Here is a 23,594-nt window from a genome sequence, read left to right as displayed (position 1 = left end):
CCTCCCTTAACTTCCCTCTGCCTAATCTAAAGTAACTCTATTCTTCCCACCCCCCCCACCCCTTATTGTGAATTAGCATCCGCATATCAGAGAAAACATTAACCTCTTTGCTGAGACAATACCTTTTGTGGAAATATTTAGAAAGACTGCCAAGTGCCATCTGGTGTCCAGAGCCAGAATTGCCGGTTGAACATACCTAACAAAGGCAGGAGAGAAGCTAAGGGGGTGGTGCAGAGTTGATATTTGGGAGAGGAATGCCTCAACCCCGACTGACACCTGCCTGACATGAGTGTTGGGCTCTTCATGGGGTTTGTGGTCACATAAGAAGAAGCAAATGGTTAGGTGGTTTTTCCTTGTCTCAAGTCAAGATAAGTATTTGCATGCATATGTGTGTGTGTGTGTGTGTGTGTGTGTGTTTAAAATGAATGGTCTTATACCATTATCACTTTTTATCTGAATGTGGAAGCTATATGGTTCTACAAGAAAATATCTGGGAATACATAGAACTATAATATATAAATCACCTATTCCTTCCTCTACCCAGAGAAAATCATTGTTAATACTGAGGTGCATGTACTTACATTGTGTGTATATATCTCCTTTTAAGTACTCTACCAATTTACTTTGTTATATAGTATGCATATGTATTACTTTACATATTAATGTATTGAACATGAAAATGCCTCATTATGTATTTGTAGTTATATCTTATAGAACATATATTTTATTTATTCTTTTATTTTTATTTGCATATGTACCATAATATTCATCTGTATAGGTATATCATGAACCACACCCCTTGATGCTAATGTAAGTGATGGAAATAAAATTATGCTCTTTGATCTGAGAGATCTATATCTAATACCATATGAATGAAGAGATCCCCAAAAAAACATAAGGTAGAAGAAAGTGAACCAACTTTGGAGTTGAGGAAAGAAATTCAAAATGATCAAGCTTCAGAATATTAACTTCATAATTGACAACTCCTTTAAATGTAAAACTCTTTGAGAAAAAGTATTATTTATTATAGATGAGGAAACTAAAGCCCATAAAATTTAGATGATTTATATAATGTTGTACCACCAGTAAGTGGTGGAGCCTGGATTTATTTGTATATTTTTTGCAGTGCTGGGGATTGAACCCAAGGACTTGTGAATGCTAGAAAAGTGCACTACCACTGAGCTATACCCCCAGTCTAGGAACCTGAATTGGAATTCAAATATGTTTGATTCTTAAGTCATATCTCTTAGCCATTATACCTGTTTATTCCTAAACTTTCACACTTTCTTATTGCTGAGTCTAATGACATCTTTCCAATGTCAGAAAAGTTGTGAACACTCTTATTCTCATGCTTTCCTCTTGTGTTGTTTGAATTTTTGCTATGAGAATACTTTTACAATCATAAAAATATCAGTGAAGGATTATCTCATTTAATTTTTTAAATTTTTTGATTTGCATTTTAATTGACACTAAAATAATATTGGGGCTCAGTGGCAGCCCTATATAATATATATAAATATATTAATATATGTAAATTATATAACTCAGTCATATATCTTGCACAAGGCCTTGGGTTTGATCCTTGACATAGCAGGGAAAAATTGTACTTATTAATAGGGTACCATGGTGTGTTTTGAAACATGTATATATTGTATAATGTATAAATCAGGGTAACCTGATATCTGTCTTCTCAAACATTTATCATTTATTTGTGGTGAAAACATTCAAAATCCTTTCTTCAAGCTTTTTTGAAATACACAGTACAGTACCATTATCTTTAGTTACCCTACTGTGAAATAGAACACCAGAACTTATTCTCCTGTTAACTGAGTACCTATTGCCCAAACTTTTCCCATCCTTCTCTCTCAATCTCTTTCAAAATCTTTAAAGTAAAAAAATATACATCATAAGAAATATTAAATGGCACATGAGAAATTGGAATGAAATTTTGAAAACATATTTATAGATCAAGATATCTTTTAGAAATAAAAAAAGCCCAATAGAAGGTGAATAAAGTACATGGAGAAGTTAATTCACATGAGAAGCAGTACAAATTTTACACACACATACACATATATATGTGTATGTATATGCACACATATGCACCCACATAAACTATATATTACATATAAAATATATTTATACATATGTAGTATACATACATATAAATACAAATGCATATATTTTTAGAATCTAAATGGCATCATATCATACATGTTATTCAACAAAATATTCTCTTTTTCACTAAAGGGCATATCCTGGAAATTTATCCATTTTTTTACATCTAAATCCAGTTCATATGTAGATGAAGAACATATTACCTACTCTGAAAATGCTGCAGTTTGTTACCTAGAACAGCTATTTAGGTGGTTTGTAGTGCTTTGCTATTGCAAACATGTTAGGATGCCTTTCCTGTGCATGCCATTTTATTCATATAATGTGTGAGTCTTTCTCTAGGATAGGTAACTAGAAATAGACTTGTTGAGTCATAAGGTTCATTTTTGGTACATTGCCAAATTGGCCTCTGTAATGAACATTTGTCATCTGAATTCAGACTTTGCCTGCTCTGCGTCAGTCAGGCCTTTGAGGCCAAACCTCCAGGCCTTTGCTTATGCTGCTGCCTCTGTCTAGACTGTCCATTTTTCTGTTCAGAAAAATCCTATTCAATCATGAAAATTCAACTGAGGTATCACTTTTTCTTAGAATGTTCCTGACAGCCACAAAAGCAAGCTGATTTAGATATCCTTCCCTGGTGCTCCTAAAGTACCAAGTGATATAGACTTTATTATTATGTGCTAAAACTATTTTAGGTATTTATCTCCTCTACAAATCAAGAAATACCACAAGGACACCTGTATCTTATACATCAGCATATACAGGATGGAGGACAGAACAAATATTCATTAAATATGAACTTATTAAACCAATTATTCAAGATTCTGACACTATATCCTTCTTCCAACCTCTGCACCCACACCTCAGACTGGGGTTGTTCTGGACCCTTTAGAGAGTAACTAAGGTGAACAGCAGCTGTGAGGGTGTTAGAGCCCAGCAAGGCAGGCTAGCATAGGGCAAGTTCTGTGCTCTGAGTTTATCTGGATTCCAGGTCAAGTGGAAGCAGCTATCAATTGGAAGAAGTAACCCACACAGGCCAAATGGTGTTCCTCTTAGCAAGCAAAAGGTTTGGTTTGCTCCCAATGCAACAGAAGCCAATTAGTCAAGGGACAAGGTGGTGGTGGAGAAAAAACTATTATCGTGAGCTAGGTGATGGGAAAATAGCCAGACTATTGTCCCAAGGACCATCTTAGCTAACAACAGAAAGTGGCAAGCTTATATAGGAATTTCTAAAAAAATTTTTTTAGTTGTTGGTGGACCTTTATTTTATTCATTTATTTATATGTGCTGCTGAGACTCGAACCCAGTGCTTCACACGTGTGAGGCAAACACTCTACCACTGAGCCACAACCCCAGCTCATATATAGGAAATTAAAGGGAGTGTATTTTTAGCCACAGATGGATGGGTGACAGAGTACTCATCAATCCTTCAGTGGTCCATTTCTTTGACTCACATTCTAAGTTATATGAAGGTTACCAGATGTTCTGCATTCTACAAATCTAAAATGAAGATTACAGATTAGAGGTCTTATGACCAAAGATTTTTTGTTACTTTTCCCTGGAATAATGGACTCTAGCAGTTAAAATACTTAGTTACTTTTACAATACCATGGTTCAAAGCCAGGGCCTCATACAGCTGGGCAAGCACTCTATCACTAAGCTACATCCCCATATCTTCTAGCAGTTAATATCTTAATCATTTAGATGTAGCTTTTTTTTAGAATTTAAAATCTGGGGAAAAGTTTTTTTTTAATATTTATTTTTTAGTTGGACACAATACTTTTATTTATTTTATGTGGTGCTGCTGATCGAACCCAGGGCCTCTCATGTGCTAGGAAAGTGCTCTACCACTAAGCCACAAACCCAGCCCATGGGGAAAAGATTTTTTTAAAAGCAAGTTTGCAAAGAACTAGTTAACCCATTAGTTGGCTTCATTCCTATGAGAAGAGTCTCTTCAGCACTGTGGACAGGATGGAGTCCATAGAACCCTAGAGCTGGAAGGGACCTCACTCATGATTCTAGTACAGTCCTACCTATCTTTTAGGGGTGAAAAAGTCATAAAATGAGGCAAGAAGAAGGTTAGAAGATTCCCAAGTGTCCAGAGCTACAACAGATGAATGACAGCAGGAGTCCCACCCAGCACCCAGCTGCTACTGTCTGCCTTCAGCCCAGGTCTGGACCTGCCTTCTCTGTCCCTGTGTGTTTCTAGCAGACTCAGCTGCTAGCCCACCTTTTCTCAGGGCCCCTTCCTTGCTTCTCTGAGCACATACATGTGTGGGCTCAGGGGGTGCTTGTGAGTGCACTGGTGTCTCTAGGCCCCTGTTAGGATGAGGCCAGAAGCAGAAAAGAGAAGGCTCTTGTCATTGCATTTTCCCACCTGGAGATTTCCCCTGGGGCAGAGCTGGGGGAGGAAAGCAGGAGAGCCACAGGCTGGACAGGGCCTGCTGCAGTCAACAGCTGCAAGTCTGAGAGCAAGGACTGCCATTAGTGCCATTAGGAAAGAATGCAGAGGAGGCAGCAGCAGGGGGCACCCTGAGCTGGGGAGGGCAGAGCTTCTCACAGGCCCTGCCAAGTGAAATGATAGGGACTCAGAGGGAGGGAGTCTCTGTTCCTGCCACAGAAGTGCAGCCCCACCAGGAATGGGAATCCCTGGGCCAGAAACTCATGAACCAGAAACCCGTCCTGGGCTTCCTCAAATTCCCCAGAGGAGGGCACAGCCCTGGAGACTGTTGTCATGGCAGCAGCTGGCCAGGCTGACTGCCTTCCTCCTTTCTGCATGGCTGCTCTGTCTGCCTTCAGATACTTCCAACTCCTGCTTCCTGAAAATTTCTGTGCTGCCCATCCTGGCTGTACATAAATGTGGCTGGAACCCACTGCTCAGTTTTACAGTGGTTAAAAGCACAACCTCTCATGTCACACTGCTGTGTTGTTGTTGTAGTAGTTCTGGGGATGGAACCCAGGGCTTCATGCATGCTAGGCAAATGCTCTACCACTTGGGCTATGTTCCCAGGCCCTGCTTAGGTTTTATTTTTATTTTTTATTCTTCCGTACTGAGGATTGAACCCAGGGCCTCTCATGTGCTAGGCAAGTACTCTATCAATGAGCTACGCCCCCAGTCCTTTTTAAAATTTTGTTTTGAGACAGGGTCTCAATAAGTTGTCCAGNCAGAACACATCCAACCCCTGGCACTTATGGGGAGGCAAGGTGCAGGCAGGCATGGAAGGGCTCCCCCAAGCCACACTCCTCTCCAGGTTGGGTCTGCCTTTGTTCTCTGCTCCAGACTGCAGCAGGAATCAGGATCTCTGGAGCCAATGGCTGGGCTGAGAGGAACAGACTTACCTGGAGGACGACGATGGTCCACACTGCAGGTTGGAGCATGCTGCCTTTCCCTCCTTTGCCCCTTCTCCTTGGGGGATCTTTTTGTAAGGGGGGAGGCCCCAAAGCTTCCTAGTTAGAAACATGCTTAGGATAGTCTCTGAGCAGGCAGGTGTCTGCACCAGGTAAGAGCAGGTAAATTGGGGTCGAAGCAGAGGGGGCTGACCCCTCCCTCAGTGTCCAGTGAAGTCGCCTCCAAAACAATTGGGCAAACTGAGGTTAGCCAGCAGACAAGACCTCACCCATCTCTCTCCCACCCGCCTTGCCCAGACTCCCAGGAGGGCCTAGGATATGCCCTGGCCTGTTTTGTTGGTTCTGTGATGACTTAGCTCTGTGTCTGCTTGGCACAGAGCATCTGATGTCTGAGTCAGCCCAGACCCAGGAGTACAGGAGACCCCAGGTAAAGGGAGCTCACAAAGGCTCGTGGTCCTGCAACTTGGGAGAAGAGAGGTGTCACCTCCTGTCTGAAAATATACATGCGCTGTGTACCCATTCCTCGACTTGGGGATGAAGGCAGTCAGACTGTGAGCTGGTATAAAGATACTTCTTAAGGCATTGATGGTGGAGGGTCATCAGCGTCCAGAGCCCAGTTCTCTGGGCTCCTGCTGTGGTATGAATATGTCCCCACAATTCATGTACTGGAGTTGGGGCCTAATGAAAGGTGGCTCTGTCCTCATGAATGGCTTAATGCTGCTATAAAAAGGGCTTGCCAGAGTGGGTTCTCCCTCTTCTCTCTCTGCCATAAGAGCACATGGTTTCTCTCTTGCCCTTCCACATTTCACCACCTGAGGACATAGTAGGACAGTGCACACCAGATCCTGGTACCTTGGACTTCCCAGCCTCTAGAACTGTGGGAGAATACATTTCTGTTCTTTATAGATGGCCCAGTCTTAGGTGTTCTGTCATAGCAGAGTAAAACTAAGACAGGCCCTTTTCACTTCCTGGTCCACATGTCTAAGAAGTGACTGCTTGACCTCTTCCAGAGCAGAAAGCATTGAACATTTGAGACCCTAGAGAGTGAGCCCTCTGGTAATTTGGATCTCCTTTCTCTTAGGAGACAGTGTGTAAGTTTGAGAACCCTTCAGATAGTCTCTGGTGTCCACCTATAATCCCAGTTACTTGGGAGGCTGATACAGGAGGATCACAAGTTCTAGGCCAGCCTCAGCAATTTAGACCGTATCTCAAAAAAAAAAAAAAAAAAAAAAAAAAAATTAATGGGCTGAGCATGCTTCCCTGTGGTAAACCATTCCTGGGTTCAATTGCTAATACTGGACAACAACACCAACAAAAGAGTAGGAGTCTCTGTTGAAGCAGAGAAGAAGGGATCAGGCTCAACTTCTAGGAACATGTTTGGGCTTCAGTCAGCAGAAAGTATGTGAATAACTACAAAGAAATAGTCACTGCATCTACCCTACATTTGTGATTCATATTAAGGCTACACATTCCACAGATTGCTTCCACACTATGACTGAACATAGCTGGGCCACTACAGTGAAACATTTACTATTTGATGGGGGAACTCCTTTAAAATTTGCTGATATATCATTGGCTTGTTATGGATCCTCACTAATGCACTGTAGTCTGTGGCTCTTCCTGCCTAATCCTCTTCCTTTCCTTTCACAGGTGTGAGATATGCATTATAGTTTGAAGACTCTCCTCATCTTTTCTTGCTTTCTCCCCATCTATCATAGGTATTTCCTCAACAAATATCTTGTATATGTCTGATCTTGCTTTAGCATCTGATTCTAGGATGGCCTTATCTCATACAGGGTCATATCTGAACTCATATAGGGTACTTTCCACAGATGAGAATTCAATTTTCACATTTTTCAATAGTTATTAGATTCTGAAGAAGTCGGATAGTACAGTAGTTAAGACTGGTTATAAGGCTGGGGTTGTAGCTCAGTGTTAGGGCACTTGCCTAGCATGGGTGAGCGTAGTTATAGTAGTTACTAACTGGATTCTAATCCTAGGTTTGCAGAACCCAAGTTTGCCACTCTTAGTTGTCTGTCCTTAGCCTCTGTGCCTTCCCATATTTTTGGTGCTGAGAACTGAACCCATAGCCTCACCCATATATTATATCATAGGCCTGTATTTACAGGCCTTCTGTGCTCCTTTTATAATATGGGGATAATCACATTACTTCCTCTTACGGTTGTTGTGAAGTTTACATTACTTATTATATAGACCATTTAGGGTCAACACATAGTATATAATTAATATCAGTTATTTTTGTTATCTTTGATAGATAAAGAAAGTCAGAGGAGGGGAAAGATCTTACCAGATCCTGTAGCTATTGGTGAGTTTGCCACTGGAATTCTCATTCTAAACTTGTGGAGCTCTTAAGTCCATATGCTTTATTGTTTTTTTAACCTATTTCCTAAGTTGAGTTTCAGGAAAAAACATGAGACAAATAGCATGGTGTGATTTTTATCCCCTATTTTCAAATCCACTGAGTAACTACCAAAGTGAAAATGCTGTGATAATATTGTTCCCTTTCCTTTATTTATGTATCTATCAAACAACTTATTCTGGAATACAGAAATTACACCAAAGATTATACTTGTGTTTTCCTATTCCATTTATTTGCAAATATTCTTTATGGTAGAATATGTCAAGTCATGTCTTTTAATGTGTAGAAGAGGTAATAAATATAATAATATATTTATTATATTATAATATTATATATAATATTATATATAATATATATAATATTGTATATAATATTATATATATTATTATATTATATATATTATTATATATTATATTATATTATAGTAACTGGTCTATGATAAAATGAGAATGAACAAAAATAATCAATGGTGCCAGGTGTGGTGCTGCATGCCTGTAATCCCAGTGACTAGTGAGGCTGAGGCAGGGGGATTGCAAGTTTGAGACCAACCTCAAAAATTTAGCAAGGCCCTAAGCAACTTAGTGAGACCCTGTCTCGAAATAAAAAAAAAATAAAAAGGGCTGGGGATGTAGCACAGTGATTAAGTGCCCTTGGGTTCAATCCTTAGTTCCAAAAAAAAAAAAAAAAAACCAACAATAAGTAAACAAAGAAAAAAACCATAAGTGTTAAAAGGGTCAAAAAAAGAGGGACTTTTTGTGAGGTGGATTTCTTTGGAATATACTTCTATGGTAGTAGATTGGAGTGCTTCCCCATTAAATGCATTAAGTTCAACTGGGTCCCTTAAAAACTTGATATGTATCTTTGAAATTCAGAGGCACAGTGGAATGCAATCTGACTCCAGAATGAGAAATCTTATTGGTTAGAGAATGTGGCTGTGGTAATGATAGGAACAAAGGAGAGAGGACCTTATTGTGAATCTCTATGTATTTACCAATCTGTTGGGGGAAAAGATGCATATGTGTTTTCCATGTACCAGAAGTAGACCAGGAAGAGAGCAAGCTGCTGGACATTGAGGCTTGCCAGAAAACCATTTGGGGTCTATGGATTCCTGCAGAGAATCTCTATGGAATGGACAGCTGGAAAACCCAAAACTTAAGGGGAAACATTAATAGAATGTTTGTGGTCGATACCAGAATTGTAGTAGGGGAGCTCTGATGAGTCAGCTTTAAACATCTGCTAGATCAGCTAAGAAAGAAGTCAAGTTACTATTTGACCAGTCAAGAACATATAGCTCCTTTCCCTTTTATTCCCTCCATTCGACACCCAGATAGGCCTGAAGTCAAAATCAGCAAGCTAGGGAAGGAGGATGGGCAGAAGAGAAACTCAGCATATAGCTTCCCTTAAAGGTGGAGGGTCACGTAAGTTGGTGCTAGTTAGGCAGAGAACATTTAATTCTGAATCAAATTCAGGAGGTCTTTATGATTTGGTAAAGGACATCCTAATCACTGAATTGAGGCTTGTGACTGAAAGTGACCATAGGGCTCTTTAGAGTGAGCAGCAAAACCATGGAACTGAGAAAAACTTGAATTTAAAGGCATAGTGTTAGACAAAAGTTGCATGTTGATATCTCACCAGCAGTTCTTGTATTTTGACTGTTTGCTTCAATATAGTGTTTGTCATGTGCCATGCTTCTATGGATGAACACTACTATTGTTTTTGCATTAATTTTACTATACTAGCTTTCTTTTGCTTAGTATTTATTTGCCTGATGTATATTTGTATATATTTTAATCTTTTTTTTCTTTTGCAGTGCTGGGGGGTTGAACGTAGGGCCTTGAACATGCTAGGCAAGCACTCTACCAATGCCCTTCCATCCTTTTATTTATTTATTTTATTTACTTAGAGATGGGGCTTTGCTATGTTGCCCAGGATGAAATCCTCCTGCCTCACCCTTTTGAATGGCTGGAATTACAGGTGTGTACCACCACACCTCACTCCATCCATTGAACTTTTCTGGATACTTTTAAGTGCACCTCTGAGAAAAAGAATGAAACTAGAATCTTTGGTAAAATGCCAATCTGAGCTTTTCTCTTCATATGTGAACTTATTCTACATATATTTATTATTATTGACATATTGTTAATATATGTCTACCTTCACATTCTTGTTTTCTATTTACCATGTGTTTTCTGTGCCTCTTCCCCTCCTCTCCTTTCCTGCCTACTCCTGGACCAATGGAGTTTTCTTTGGAATTTAGGAATTTACACATTCTAATTTTTTTTCAGTACTGGGGAGTAAATCCAGGAAATCCAGGAGTGCTCTACCACTGAGCTACAACTCCGCAGCCCTTTTTATTTATTTTGCTATAGTGCATTGGTAAATTGGCTGGGCTGGCCCAGAATTTGGCAATGCTTCTGCCTCAGCCTATGGAGTAGCTGGGATTCTAAGAATGCACCATCACATGCAGTTTTATATATATATATTGTGTGTGTGTGTGTGTGTGTGTGTGTGTGTGTGTGTGTGTATGGTGCTGGGGATTGAACCCACAGCTTTGTGCATGCAAGGCAAGCACTCTACGAACTGAGTTATATCCCCAGACCAGTTTTTAATATTTTAAATATTCTAGTGCTTATTGTAAAGATTTTTCTAAATTGATTTTTAAATAAAATCTGGAATCTCTCTCACATCTATCCTCTTAGATTCTTGCATTTTGGAAAAAATATAAATTCTGATAATTGACTTTTCCATACAAAAGGAAACTATTAATCATTATCACCATTTTGATTTGCAGTTAATTATGCTTTTTTGAAGCACTAGGAATTGAACACAGGAGTGTTTTACCACTTAGCTACATCTTTTTAAAAATTTTATTAAAAATTATTTTTATTTATTTTTAATTAAAAATATATATTTAGTTGTAAATGGACCTTTATTTTATTTATATGTGGTTCCGAGACTCGAACCCAGGGCCTCACACNATGCTTCCAGAAGTCGTACCTGCCTGCTCAGCCCCAGGCTTGCCCAAGTGGCTGTCCTATAGGTCTCCTTCTTTCAAGGTCATGGAGCCACGGACACACTTGAAGCAGAGTGGAGACACCTGTTCTCCATCAGCCCATTTATACACAAGCTCCTGAAAACTGAAGACCACGTCTCATCCATCTCTCACCACAGCGTCCAGAACAGGGCTTGGCAGCTGCAGGCCCTCAGATAACTTCTGTTGAACTGAATTCAGTTTATTGAAAGGAGTGTGGTGTTGCAGTCAGACTTTGCATGAGGAGAAATGGACAGGAGCATAAACGCAGACACATATTACTCAAAGTTCTCTTTGCTCTTAATCTTTAAGTATAAATAACCAAAGACCTGCAAGGTCCCTATGGCAAAATATGTGTGAGGATTTCCAAAAGGCCCATTTCCCTACATGACAGTCAAATAATGAAGACAAAATTAGTATAATAGTAATCATAGCCATCATTTATTTAACTGGCCATGAAACAAAGTTCTTTGCTAAGCAACTTACAGGAAATATATTTTTCAATTTTCTTGACATCCATAAAAGTCAGATACTATTATTGTTCTCATTTACTAAATGAAAAATTTCAGACTTAGAGGTATTTTTCACATTGATACAACCAGAAACCAGCAGATCCAGTTTCAAACCCAGGTCTCACTTCTCTTCACTTCTTTATACCATCTTGATAGGGACCATGACATCAGTGACCTACGGATGATTTTCTTTCCTGAAAAACCCCCTGTCTTTTGTGATTGTTCTCACGACAGTTTTGATGAGGCAAAAGAACTGGAACAAGATCAGAGGCACCATGGATTAAAAAAAAAAAAAAAAAAGACTTGCACAAGATTGTACAAAGCGACATTCTATGTAGTAGCCAAAAAGAGGAAACAATCCAAATGTCCATCGGCTGATGAACGGATAAACAAAATGTAATCTATCCAGACAATGGAGTGTTCTTCAGCTGTAGGAAAGAATCAAGAACCGACGCACGCTACAACATGCATAAAACTTGAAGATGTTATCTTACGTGAAAGACAGTGACACGAAAATACTGAATGACCCCACTTATATGTAATACCCAGAATAGGAAAATCCACAGAGACAGAAAATAGAATTGTTGCCAGGAGATGCGGGGAGGAAAGGATGGAGACTGGCTGTGTAACCGGTAGGGACACCCACGCCTTCACCAGGGAATAGCCAGAGGTGAGAATTGCACAATGCTTTAAACGGCTTATTGTCTGGAATGTGGATTTACCTCAGTTTTTTTTAAAGTCCCAATTTCATACCCCAAACCTATTAAATCTCAATTTCTGGAGACTAGACCCATCTATGAGTTTGTTTTGGTTTGGTTGGTTTAGTACCAGAGATCAAACCCAGGCCACTTAACCACTGAGCCACATCCCCAGCCCTTTTTTGTATTTTATTTAGAAACAGGGTCTTGCTGAGTTGCTTAGGGCCTTGCTAAGTTGCTGAGGCTGGCTTTGAACTTGAGATCCTCTTGCCTCAGCCTCCCCAGCCACTGGGATTACAGGCGTGCACCACCATGCCCAGCTTCAGTATATTTGAAAGCTGTCCAGAGATTTCAAAGTGCAGGCCAGATTAAGAGCCACTGACTTAGTCCCTGGCTATCTCTGCCCTTCCCAGAGGTCCAAGGAGTTTGGAATTGATAGCATTTGTCTAGCATATAGAAATGTCCAAGCAGTGTCCTTTATCGAGTGTACCGTGGGCCTTCAGTCTCAGCTCCTGTGATTCTCCAGGGCTTGCCAATCCCCCGTAAATGGATGCTGTCCAAGGAGGACATATGCCCGGTCAGCTGTTCTGTCCCACTCCACCAGTGTGCTCACAGGTAGAGGGGTGAGGTCCTGAGGCCTCTTTCTGCATTCTGCTCTGCAGGAATTCTTACAATGAGAATTGCAACGGTGTTGCTGTTGATTCTTGCACTGTCCGGCCATTTGCCATTTATGGCCATTTGCCATTATCGCGTAGAGTCTCAGCCTGAACTTTCAGGAACTCTGGCCTAGTGAGTCCTCATGAGAGGCAAAGATCTAGCTGATAGGACACGGATCTGTCACTCAACCTGTCCAATAAGAGGAGCCCTTTGAAAAGAGCGGGTAATGCAGAGAAGCAAGGACAGCCAGGAAGCTGCCCTGGGGGGTATTTACTGGGACCTCAGGGGGACATCCAGTGCCCATGGGGTCCCCAGTCCAGGTCCTGGGGTCTTGTGCTCAGCAGCCAGACCAGCATCGGAATCTATCCAGGTCAGTGCACAGTTTGGGGCTGGTTTCTGGCTCTTATTTCTTTAATATGTTCATTTTTTTTTAAGTGTTTATTTATTCATTTGTGTATTTGCAGTACTAGGGATTAAACCCAGGGGCACTCCACCACAGAGTTACATCCCCAGCCTTTTTTTAATTTTTAGAGACAGGGTCTCACTAAATTCCTGAGACTGGCCTCAAACTTGCAATATTCCTTCCTCAGGTTCTGTGAGCAGAGACCTCACTGGGGTTACAGGTATGTGCCAGCACGCCTGGCTAATATGCTCATTCAATTCTTAAATTAAATTTTTTTTTTGCTTTGAAATTTAGAAACAAATTTTATTTAAGATCTGAAATACAATTCCTAAAATATCAACTTCTCCAGAAAACTGTGGCTACACAATAATGCATTGCCTCTATCATGTTAGAACGTGCATTAGACTCAAATACAAAAACCATGAAACAAACCACCATCCTTCAACAATTTGAGCAAAGATAGAATGCCTAAGGAACAACATAGATGGATTTGCAGAGGATGGGCGGTTTTACTCCAAGCACCATAAAAAAAAGAGCACAAATGCATGGGTTTTCAGGTATATACATTAAGTTGAACCTTTGGCACTAGGAATCAGGGCGTTTCGTCACATAGCATTTAACACATATTAGAAAATTGTGTAGTGTCAAAGGGATAGAACCACCAGCATTCAAGCAATGTTGTCAACTAGGCAATAAAATGTTCTACTGAATGTTTTCTTCTTTATCTAATTACTGCATACACTGGTAGCAACTTTGAAATGAGGAAAGGAGCTTGTACTCCTTTTATTTTGTTTAAACAGAACAGAAAACAAACTGAAACATAAGCCCTGTTATACATTAACAATTTTAAAGAACATCAATTTTACAAGGAAAGGACTAAGAACAGAAAGTGTTTACAGATACCAGACATAATAGTGAGTGGTCAGTAGACCCTCACAGGGCTTTGCGGTGGTACTCTGCAGAAGCCACTTTGTAATCACTGGCAGTAAACAGAGATGCAGAATTCTTTGCCAGGTATTTTAGGAAAGCATGCAGATAGCCCAACAATAATGCAAGGCTCTTCTCATCAAGGGGCGTATAGGCCAACATTGCTCCAATTCTTACAAATAATCTCAGTAGGTGTGGCGCTCCATAAACCTGGGACATTGGCGCATCAGGGTGGGCCAAAAGGATCTCAGCATACTGGGGCCTCTCAAATTTGTACAGCAGCTGAGTGCCCAACATCACATTGAAATACTCTTTTATTCCTGCCACAACTTCATTAACCGCATATTCCTTGTTATCAACATTCCCCTGTGATTTCTTACAATTGGCATACTCTTCCAGAATAGCATCTACATTCTTCTTAGCTGGGAGCTGAAACAGCTGCTTCTGCCTGGTTACCAAGTCCCAGTCTTCGACGAGCCATGGTTTTAATTCTTCAGGAATCTTCACTTTAACTTCCATTCTATTCTTAAATGCCTCTTCACTTTCCACAGTGGGGTCAGCCCGGGCCCTTTTCTTCCGTGGGGGCTGGGGTGCTTCACTGGTACTGCCACCATCTCCATTTCCAGGGGTCTTCTGTTTGTTCTTTCTTGTCTTCCTCACAGATCCGGAAGGGGGGTTTTCTGCAGAGCGACCCCCCCATCTTCCTGGGAGAGCTGGCTCAAGATTCTTTGGCTGTGGAGCAGCTGTCTTCTTTCCCGAGGAGGCCCCTCTCATCTTACTTCTCTGCATGTTGCTTCGAGTTGGTTTTTTAAAGTTGTCTTCTTCGGCAGATTGTTGTCCACGAGTTTGAGAACCCTGCTTTCTGGAACTCATTCAACCCTGTTTTTATTCCAACCACTGTAAATATAAAGTATTTTACTTGACTGTTTTCTATGGTAACCTTTATCTTCATAAAAGCCCATAAGAGCAAAATACATGCTAACTGTCTTGGAATTTGGATCTCATATTCTATTTCAGGACCATTTATTAGTAACTTTCTACCTCCTCCCCCCATCCCACTGCTCATCAAATATGCCCATAAATTAGTTCTTCAATGCCATCCATAATCCAAGGAAGTAATTTTAGAGAAAGAAGGAATTAAATGGCAAATCATGAAAGGAACTACAGTTGAAATTAATTTAGCTGACTGGAGGCAATATAAGAGTAAAGGTTTTTGTTGGTAAGTCCAGATAGGCCTGAACTACTCTGATGACAGTGAAAACTGGAATTCTTCAGAAATTACAGAACTTATACTGAAGAATATGGTAACTGAGGAGAGAAAAAAGTGTAATTATCCTGTCATTTTAAGCCTGGGTAATTATTAAATTAACTAAGAATGATTTTAAAGGTTTGAAATCTGCAGAAAATAAAAGCACCGGTAATTCATTTGTTAGTTAATCTATTCAGTTAGTCATCTAATACTGCATATCTGCTTCCAGGCAAATACTATAAGTGTGAGGGATTCAAATATCTAAAGTGACAATTATAAAATAAGACTAATACAATGATAGTTATAGGCATGGAATTTTTTTTCGAGCAAAAGAGGCATATGATACCACTTTTGTTGACTACTCGCTGGAGGTGAAAAATTGGTGAGGGAAGAGCCAGTGATGACAGGTGGAGGACAGGTGATGAGGTCATTAGTATTTTCACCAAGTGAGACGCTATATATAGATGGAAAGTGACTTCAGGGGAAAGAAGTTTAGTGTTAGACTTACTGCATGTGAACTGTGCAGTTAAGCATGTGACTTTAAAACTCAGGTGAGAGTTCAGAGCCAGAAATGGAAGTTTAACAGTGGTTGTTATTTAGCTGGTAGTGGACACTGAAAGTAAGTGAAATCTTTCAGGGTTAAGAGAGGCAGAATTTCACGTATGGAATACTGGAAAACCTAGGGAAGAAAGATACTTAAGGGGTGAGAGACAACAAATGAAACACAAATGTTGAGTAGCCACAGAATTAGGAGAATGTTATTTTGGAAGCCAAAGAAATGGAGAATTCCAAGGGAAAGAGATTATCTAAACTGAAAAATTGCAGGAAGGAGAACTAATAAGATAAGGATGAAAACAGTCTCCTACTGTTCGTATGGTGTGACAGATGAAACAATTCCTTTGACTTACACAATCTTCCTTCTTTCCCTTCCAAGAACTCCTAGTGATTTCCCAGATGGAATCTTACAGATCTTCTGGGATGATCTGGAAGGATGAAGTGAGAGACACAGCCTAGAAAGGAAACAGGTATCTGCAATTAAGATAAACTTTTGTGAAGTCATCTAAGTGAAATACCTTTTATAAACATGGTATTCAATAGAGGTGAAAGAAAATACAAGAGTCAGTTTATCAGACGGACATTTATTCCAATTAGGTTCCAACACAGAGTTGTGAGACAAGGTAAGTATGCTATCAGCCTCTTCTCATTTATGCCTATAACAAATTATTCCTAGCCTTCACAGGCTTTTTAAAAAATTACATGAATGTGATGTGGCTGAACTGCTAGCACAGTATCTTATAGGGATACCTGCACATGCAAATGTAGATACAAAGATGTCTGCTGTAGTGGGGTTTGTAACATGGAGGAACTGGAAACCTACATATTCTTCAGCTTGTTAAAGTCAGGGAGATTCTGAAAAAGGGATGAAGACTGACCAGCCTTCAGCTAGGTATCTCCAGTAATAAGTTTCATCCAGAGAGGGTCACCAGCCAATCAATAACCCTTAAGACTCCTGTGGGCAGTTAAAGGGTAGGCCCAAAGGGGAAACCAGTTAAGATATGCTTGAAAATGAGAGCCCTGGATTAGGAAAACTTTTTAGTATCACTAAGCAAACAGTACCTTCTAACTGCAAGGACACAAAGCTTTGGGCAGGCAGTGAAGGGCAAAACCAACCTTCAAAGTAACACAATCTGTGAATATGATGACTTGCCCTGTGGGAATCAGAAACCTGGTTGAGGAGGATAGACACAGCATGTAAAGATTCAGATAGTGGTGTGTATCATGATGTTATCCCTTTCAAAATGTTTCTTTTTAATAAAAAAATGAATTTGCTATGAAAAGATAAATGGTCATTAGCAATTCCTTACTGAGAAACTTGATAGCTGAACCTACTACATACACTTGCATACACTGCTTCAGGGATGCATGGCAGACATGGATCTCTGTGCCTGTCTTCACTAAAAAGCTGCCATTATTTATCACCTTTTTTAAACTGAGTGTTTGAGTTTCATACTGTTAATATAGCTTACTCAGCATACCTACTCTTTGTCCACCAGGCTTTAACTAAATACCAAGAAAAGTCCCACCTCCTCTCTAAATCTTTCCTATCCTAGACCATTTCCCCAACCTCCAAAACTATATGAAACTGTATTATTCAATTCAATTTGCCACAGGGCTTGTACTATACCTATCCTACTTCTTGCACAGCAGCACTTAAGTCCCTAAAATGGAGATATAAACTAGGGGTAACAGTCACTTTCCCATCTGCTTCAGAAATTGAGAAAACATGTTTATATTTGCTACAGTTTTGCTTTAATTTCATGTTTATTTGGTCTCTACATTTGAAGAAATTAACTCATACAATTAAACAACAGATTTCATTAAAAAAAAAAAAAACTATTGTAACGAATCATTTTCCCATGTTAAGGTTATAACACATATGCTTTCAGAGCTGTTCTGAATGGCATACCTTAGCCACTCATTTTCTGGAAATAGTCTGTGTTCTACCAGCTATTCATCCTTTAACAAATTATTTAAACATAGTATAAATACTTTTGGATAATTTCCTTTTGTTCCTATAAGACTATAAGAAGCAGATTTAGGGCTGGGTTGTGGCTCAGTGGTAGAGTGCTTGCCTAACATGTGTGAGGCACTGGGTTTGAGTCTCAGCACCACATATAAATAAATAAAAGTCCATCAATAACTAATAAAAACATTTAAAAAAGCAGATTTAGTGGGCCAAGAGATAAAACACTTTTAAAGCTCTTAATGTTGCCAAAATTTCTTCTTCCTCTATATTATATCAATTTATAATCCTAAAAATAGCAGGTAAAAATGTCAATCACAGTTCGGTGCACAAATCCCCAGCAACTCTGGAGGCTGAGGCAGGACCACCTGTTCAAGATCAGCCTGGGGAATTCTGCAAGATCCTGTCTTTGGGTTGGGCATGTGACCCAGTGGTAAAGTCCCCTGGGTTCAATCTGCAGCACAGCAAAAATCATATCCCATACTTTGGCCAGCAATGGAGAATCTTCACTTAAAAATGTATAAATCCGCTAAGAAAAATGGATCACTTTCATTGTTCAGTGGGCACCAACATTTAAAAAATGTCCACTGTCCATTTGTTTTTGTCCTTGAGTTCACTGGAGGGCCCCAGAGATTGAATCCAAAGGTGCTTAACCACTGAGCCACATTCCTGGCTCCCCTCCCCTTTTCTTTAAATTCTAAAGGTCTCACTAAATTGCTTAGAACCTTGCTAAATTGCTGAGGCTGACCTTGAATTTGTGATCCTCCTGCCTCTGCCTCCTGAACAGCTGGGATCACAGGCATGAACCACCAGGTATGGCTCATTCTACAAGTGATTTCAACACTTGTAGAATTTATTTTGGGGATGTGGTGGGTATGGGTGTGTACTGTGATTGATCTCAGGGGTACCTGACCACTGAGCCACATCGCCAGCCTTTTTTTTTTTTTTTAAAGAGACAGGATTCTCACTGAGTTGCTTAGTACCTTGCTTTTGCTGGGGCTGGCTTTGAACTTGTGATCTTCCTGCCTCAGCCTCCGGAGCCACTGGAATTACAGGCATGCACCACTGTGCCTGGCCAGAATTTCTTTTGGCAAATATTTCCCCCTTGGGTATTCTTTTAGTCTGATTTTAGGATTTTTAAAGTTCTATATTATCAGATGGGTAGTTTTTCCATCTAAGTTTAAAAATTAAGAACAAAAAATGACATTTTATAATTTTAAATATATTCACCTTAAAAATAACTACTTTAATTTTTATTCATAACAGAAATATGTAAGTTCATTTTTCCATACCTTTAGCAACACTGTTTTTTTCTTTCTTTTGTTTACGGTGCCGAGGAACAAATCCAGGGCCCTGTGCATGCTAGGAAAGCTCTCCAGCACTTAACTACACCCCAAAATAGTTCTTTTAAAAGTTGTTCCCCCCCCCCAATCTAACACTTAGTAAGGTATTTTCATTTGAATTTTTTAAAAATATTTTATTTTTTAGTTGTAGTTGGACACAACACCTTTATTTCACTTATTTATTTTTATGTGGTGCTGAGGATGGAACCCAGGGTCTCGCACGTGGGAGGCGAGCGCTCTACCGCTGAGCCACAACCCCAGCCCTTTTCATTTGAATTTGTGAGGTATTGAATATCTCTTTTAGGCCATTTTATCTTTTTTCTTATGAGTATTTTCATTACCTTTTCTATGAGGTCTTTTGCTGCTTTATTGATTTATAATAATTATGGGTTTTTGTATGTTCAAAATATTTCAAGTGCTTAATGATATCATACTATGAGACCATGTGAATATGCATTATTTCATTATCACAGACAAAATTGGTCAATATTTTCCTTTGTGACCTTTGGCTTTATGTCATGCTTAAGAAAAGGCTCCAAAACCAATATTGTGAAAGTGATTTCTTATGCCTTCTTATAGTTTCCCTCAAATTTATAACAATCTTTTCCTAATATTCATTACTGAAGAGTCCATCTTTTCTCCAATGATTTGAAATGCTATTTCACAACATTTCAAATTCCCAAAGTAATGTGAGTCTTTTAAGGTACCTTCTTCCCAATGATTTTTGATTATTTAATTTTAAAGGTATCACTGTGTTGAGTCCATCCACGTCGGTGCTATATTTTAATGTTCTCACACCAATATCATGATGGTTTAATTATCAGCTCAAGACACAAATACTGCCCTAGAATAACACTTGGAAATGGGCACCAAGGATGTTGATGCAGTATTATTTGAAACAGCAGAACACTGGAGTAAATCTACAAGGATATCAATAGTGAATTGGCAAAATAATGTTACAATTATAATATTGAATATCATGCTAGTTAAGGGAATGTCACTACAACTGAAATCACAACTCTTATGAATAGACATGAAGACATTCAAGATAGTACACAAGTCTGGAAGGAAACAGAGCAAAATGATAAAAGTGATTAATTCTAGGGAGAGTAAAAGGTGGTGAGAAAAGTAAAATTGAGTCTACTCTATAATTTGTAGGGATATCATTTGGATCGAATTCCCACCTTCCTTCTAGATTCTGCCCATCCTTAGAGATCCAAGTCAAGGTCTTCCTCTTTGAAGCTTGCTCTTTCAAATCACTTTGGCCCTTGCTTTCTCTGAGCTCCTATTGACCTAATGGTCTACCCTCCCCCATCAGCTTTTAATCATTCCCTAAATGGCCTCATGGAAAGGGGTTCTGAGCCTACCAATGTAATTTATCTCTTCTACCAACCAGGGAAGGACCCTCCTATAAAACCTAGCTTTCAAAAGGGAGGAAAATAAAGAAGAAAAAATACTGTGGCTTCATAAGAAAACACAGCTGTCAAGAGATGGGGAAATCTTCCCTCCCCTCTTCATGTAAGCAATCGGCCATTTGTGAATCAGACTCCAAAGGCTAACATCTTTTGTTTATGTGTGTACTAGGATGAGTGTAATTATAAACTCCTACAGTCTGGTGGAAAAAAACCTTTAAATTCACATGTGCCATTGTTAGTTACATTTATATCAATTTTCTGTTTTGGATGCTGAACATTTCCTTTGTTTATCAGATTTTTTTTAGTCTGAATAAAGAGGAATAACATAACAACTATTAGCAGAGTGAATATGGTATGATTTGCTAGTTAAAATTATGGCTCCTGGAAATTATCTCTGACTTTTTTAGCTCACTGAATATAGTTAAAAACGTTTAGATTGTTAGAATAAGCCAGAAGCCATAATTTCAGAATTCTAGTAGTAACTGCTTTTTCTGGAAAATTACTGAAATCAACAATATTAATTTTCTTTCATTTCAAAAAAGAGGTATCCATTGTTTTAGAAGTGTTTATAAGTGTCCACAGGGAAAACAGGATGTGTTACGTACTGTCTTGGTTACATTACATGTAATCCCCTCAACCTCAACAATCATATGAAGGAACTATTATTATTATTTGTATTTTACACATAAGAAAGCTTAGGTACAAAATAAATATTATTCTCAGGATTCACAAAGTTAAATGGCAGAGCCAGAATTTAAATTTAGCAAGACAGTTATTTAATTTCAACCACAATACTATTCTGCATCTGTAGCAAAGAAATAAATAATGTAATATTTGGATATGTAAAATTACTGCAGGGGATCCATTTTAGTATCTTTTATTAAAGGATATAAAATTATGCAGCCTTCAGATGCTTATTCACTTTCTGTACTAGAGGCAGCAATAGATTTGCCTCCATCATTCCTTTTTCAGAATTTACTTTCCAGATAGGAGGCTTATCTTCAAAATATTCTTTGACAGTTAAGAAGGTTATGTGGTATTTTCTTATTTGAGCACTGAGGCCAGGAGAAGGAAGGCACTTACCCAAGGCTCTGTAATCAGGGGTGGTTCTGCAAACAGGATCAGATCTCCTGATCCTTACTGTAAGGCAAACTTAGCTTTTCTGATGGTGATCTGGAAGGTCAAACAAAGGGACAGGAAAGGACATAAAAATATATGAGATGATGATTTTCTTCTTCATGAGCCAATGCAATTTTATCACACACAAAGGACACCAAAGCTGATAAATAATGTAAAAATGATTTTCCCCTTTCTTGTGGTTATATTTTCAAATTTACTTTGTTGAACCTTTATCTAATTTTTGAAAAATGTTTACTCTTTATTAAGGATAATCTCAAATGAATAAAAATGTAGAGGGAACAGTATTACAAACCCACGAGGAATCCATCATCTAGCTTCAGTAATTACCAACTGAAGGCCATCTTGTTTCATCTGTAACCCCACCCACTGCTCCCCCCCCTGACTTTTTTAGCTCACCGAATAGCTTATTTCTGTATAATGAAAAATTCCAAAAATATACCAAGGAAAACATTAATATAAAGAAACCCATCTACCCTTCACTCAGCTTAAATGATTATTAATTTAGAGCCCCATTTTTTTTTCTTTATACCCCTCCTCCCCATTTCCTTCTACCGCTGAAATTTTGAAGCAAATCCTAGTCATCCAACATATTTTGAAACCAATCTCAATATATTATTTAATCCTTAAGCATTTATATACATATATGTCCACAAAATAGACAATTTGAAAACATAACCACAATCCCACTGTAATGTCTAAAAAAACTGACATCAATTCCTTAACAAACATCAAATATCGAATCCGCGTTCAAATTTTCCTGAAGCGTCTTAAACGGGTTTTTACAGTTGCCTTGCTCAAATCAGGATCCAAACAAGGCCTACTTATCGCGCATGGTTCATCTCTACCTCGCTCTCGTTCCCGATCTCCCCCCTCCCCCCCATCTTTTAACTTTTCAATATGGGAAAATTCCAATCCCCGCGGTATGAGGCATTTCTCAGGTAGCACATTATTTCATCAGTAAAAATTAATTTATCCCTTTTATCTTTAATTTCTTCTAGGAAAGATGATATGCAGAAAAGGCACTATAATGACAGTATTTACATCAACTATAAATTTTCTCATTCTCTTACGCGAATATTTATCTCCGTTAACAATAGCTAATTATCTTTAAGAGCCAGGCTTCTTATTAGGTGCCTTCTACGCACCGTAATACAGTACACGTCTGAGTACACGTCTCTGATGAGGTAGATACTATTATTATCACCATTTTACAAACATGGAAACCGAGACACAGAAAGAACAGAAGCCTTGCCCAGGCTGGGCGTTGGCGAACAGGAATGAATCTAGCAATGCCGATCGTAAAGCCACTTGCTAATCCTGTCTATATACACGACAAGAAGAGGAAATCATCGACCCTTTTTCCCCACCCCCACCCCGAAACCTGAAACGAGAATCCAGTTCTTTGCAGCAGCCGACGTGTGATCACTGCCGTCCCTCCAACCGCCATAGTAAAGCCAGGTTTCTCTGGCAACTGATATCCATAGGCAGACACGTCACTCTGGAGGCGGGCCTATGCCCATCAACCAATCACAATCGTCTTGCCTAAGTTTTAGAATGTTCCATAACCAAATGATTGGACCACCACCCCCACGTCAGCAGTGACACTTAGCCGCAGTAAAGGCGGGTGCTAGCAACCTGCTTCTTCATGGTTAAGGCCTGAAACCAACCAACCATAGTCTTCCTTTAGTGCGAGTTTTAGCCAATGACGTTCCCCCTCTTAGGTTCTTAGCCCGCCCTCCGAAGCGCGACAGCCGTTGGGTCATAAGTCTATAGGGCAGAGTGTTCACGTGGCCTATTTTCACGACCCAGAGTTCCCCTGACCAGACCAGAGGGGCTTTTTTTTTTTTTTTTT

The 23,594-nt window shown here is 39.3% G+C and overlaps 1 protein-coding gene across 3 annotated transcripts; it reads right to left on the bottom strand.

The window, feature by feature from the left end:
• Positions 1–13,633: 13,633 nt before the first annotated feature.
• On the bottom strand, positions 13,634–23,281 carry Morf4l2 (mortality factor 4 like 2). Of its 3 annotated transcripts, XM_048796937.1 has the most exons (5): positions 23,124–23,281; positions 21,686–21,775; positions 18,828–19,018; positions 16,229–16,330; positions 13,634–14,968 (listed from the first exon to the last, which is right to left on the bottom strand). In XM_048796937.1, exon 5 carries the CDS (start codon positions 14,942–14,944, stop codon positions 14,078–14,080), a length of 867 nt encoding a protein of 288 aa, XP_048652894.1. In that variant the 5' UTR covers positions 14,945–14,968; positions 16,229–16,330; positions 18,828–19,018; positions 21,686–21,775; positions 23,124–23,281; the 3' UTR covers positions 13,634–14,077. The 3 variants fall into 3 exon arrangements, with proteins under 3 accessions (XP_048652894.1, XP_015353431.1, XP_015353432.1); XM_015497945.2 differs by lacking the exon at positions 18,828–19,018 and having other exon boundaries at positions 23,124–23,280; XM_015497946.2 differs by lacking the exons at positions 18,828–19,018; positions 23,124–23,281 and having other exon boundaries at positions 21,686–21,777.
• Positions 23,282–23,594: the final 313 nt, after the last annotated feature.

The sequence above is a fragment of the Marmota marmota genome, unplaced genomic scaffold (assembly GCF_001458135.2).
Source record: "Marmota marmota marmota unplaced genomic scaffold, marMar, whole genome shotgun sequence".
NCBI classification, from domain to species: domain Eukaryota; kingdom Metazoa; phylum Chordata; class Mammalia; order Rodentia; family Sciuridae; genus Marmota; species Marmota marmota.
This window is presented reverse-complemented; position numbering and strand designations above follow the sequence as displayed.

Excerpts from the sequence above, each read along its gene's own strand:
- Morf4l2 (XM_048796937.1), bottom strand. The coding sequence starts at position 14,944 with ATGAGTTCCAGAAAGCAGGGTTCTCAAACTCGTGGACAACAATCTGCC.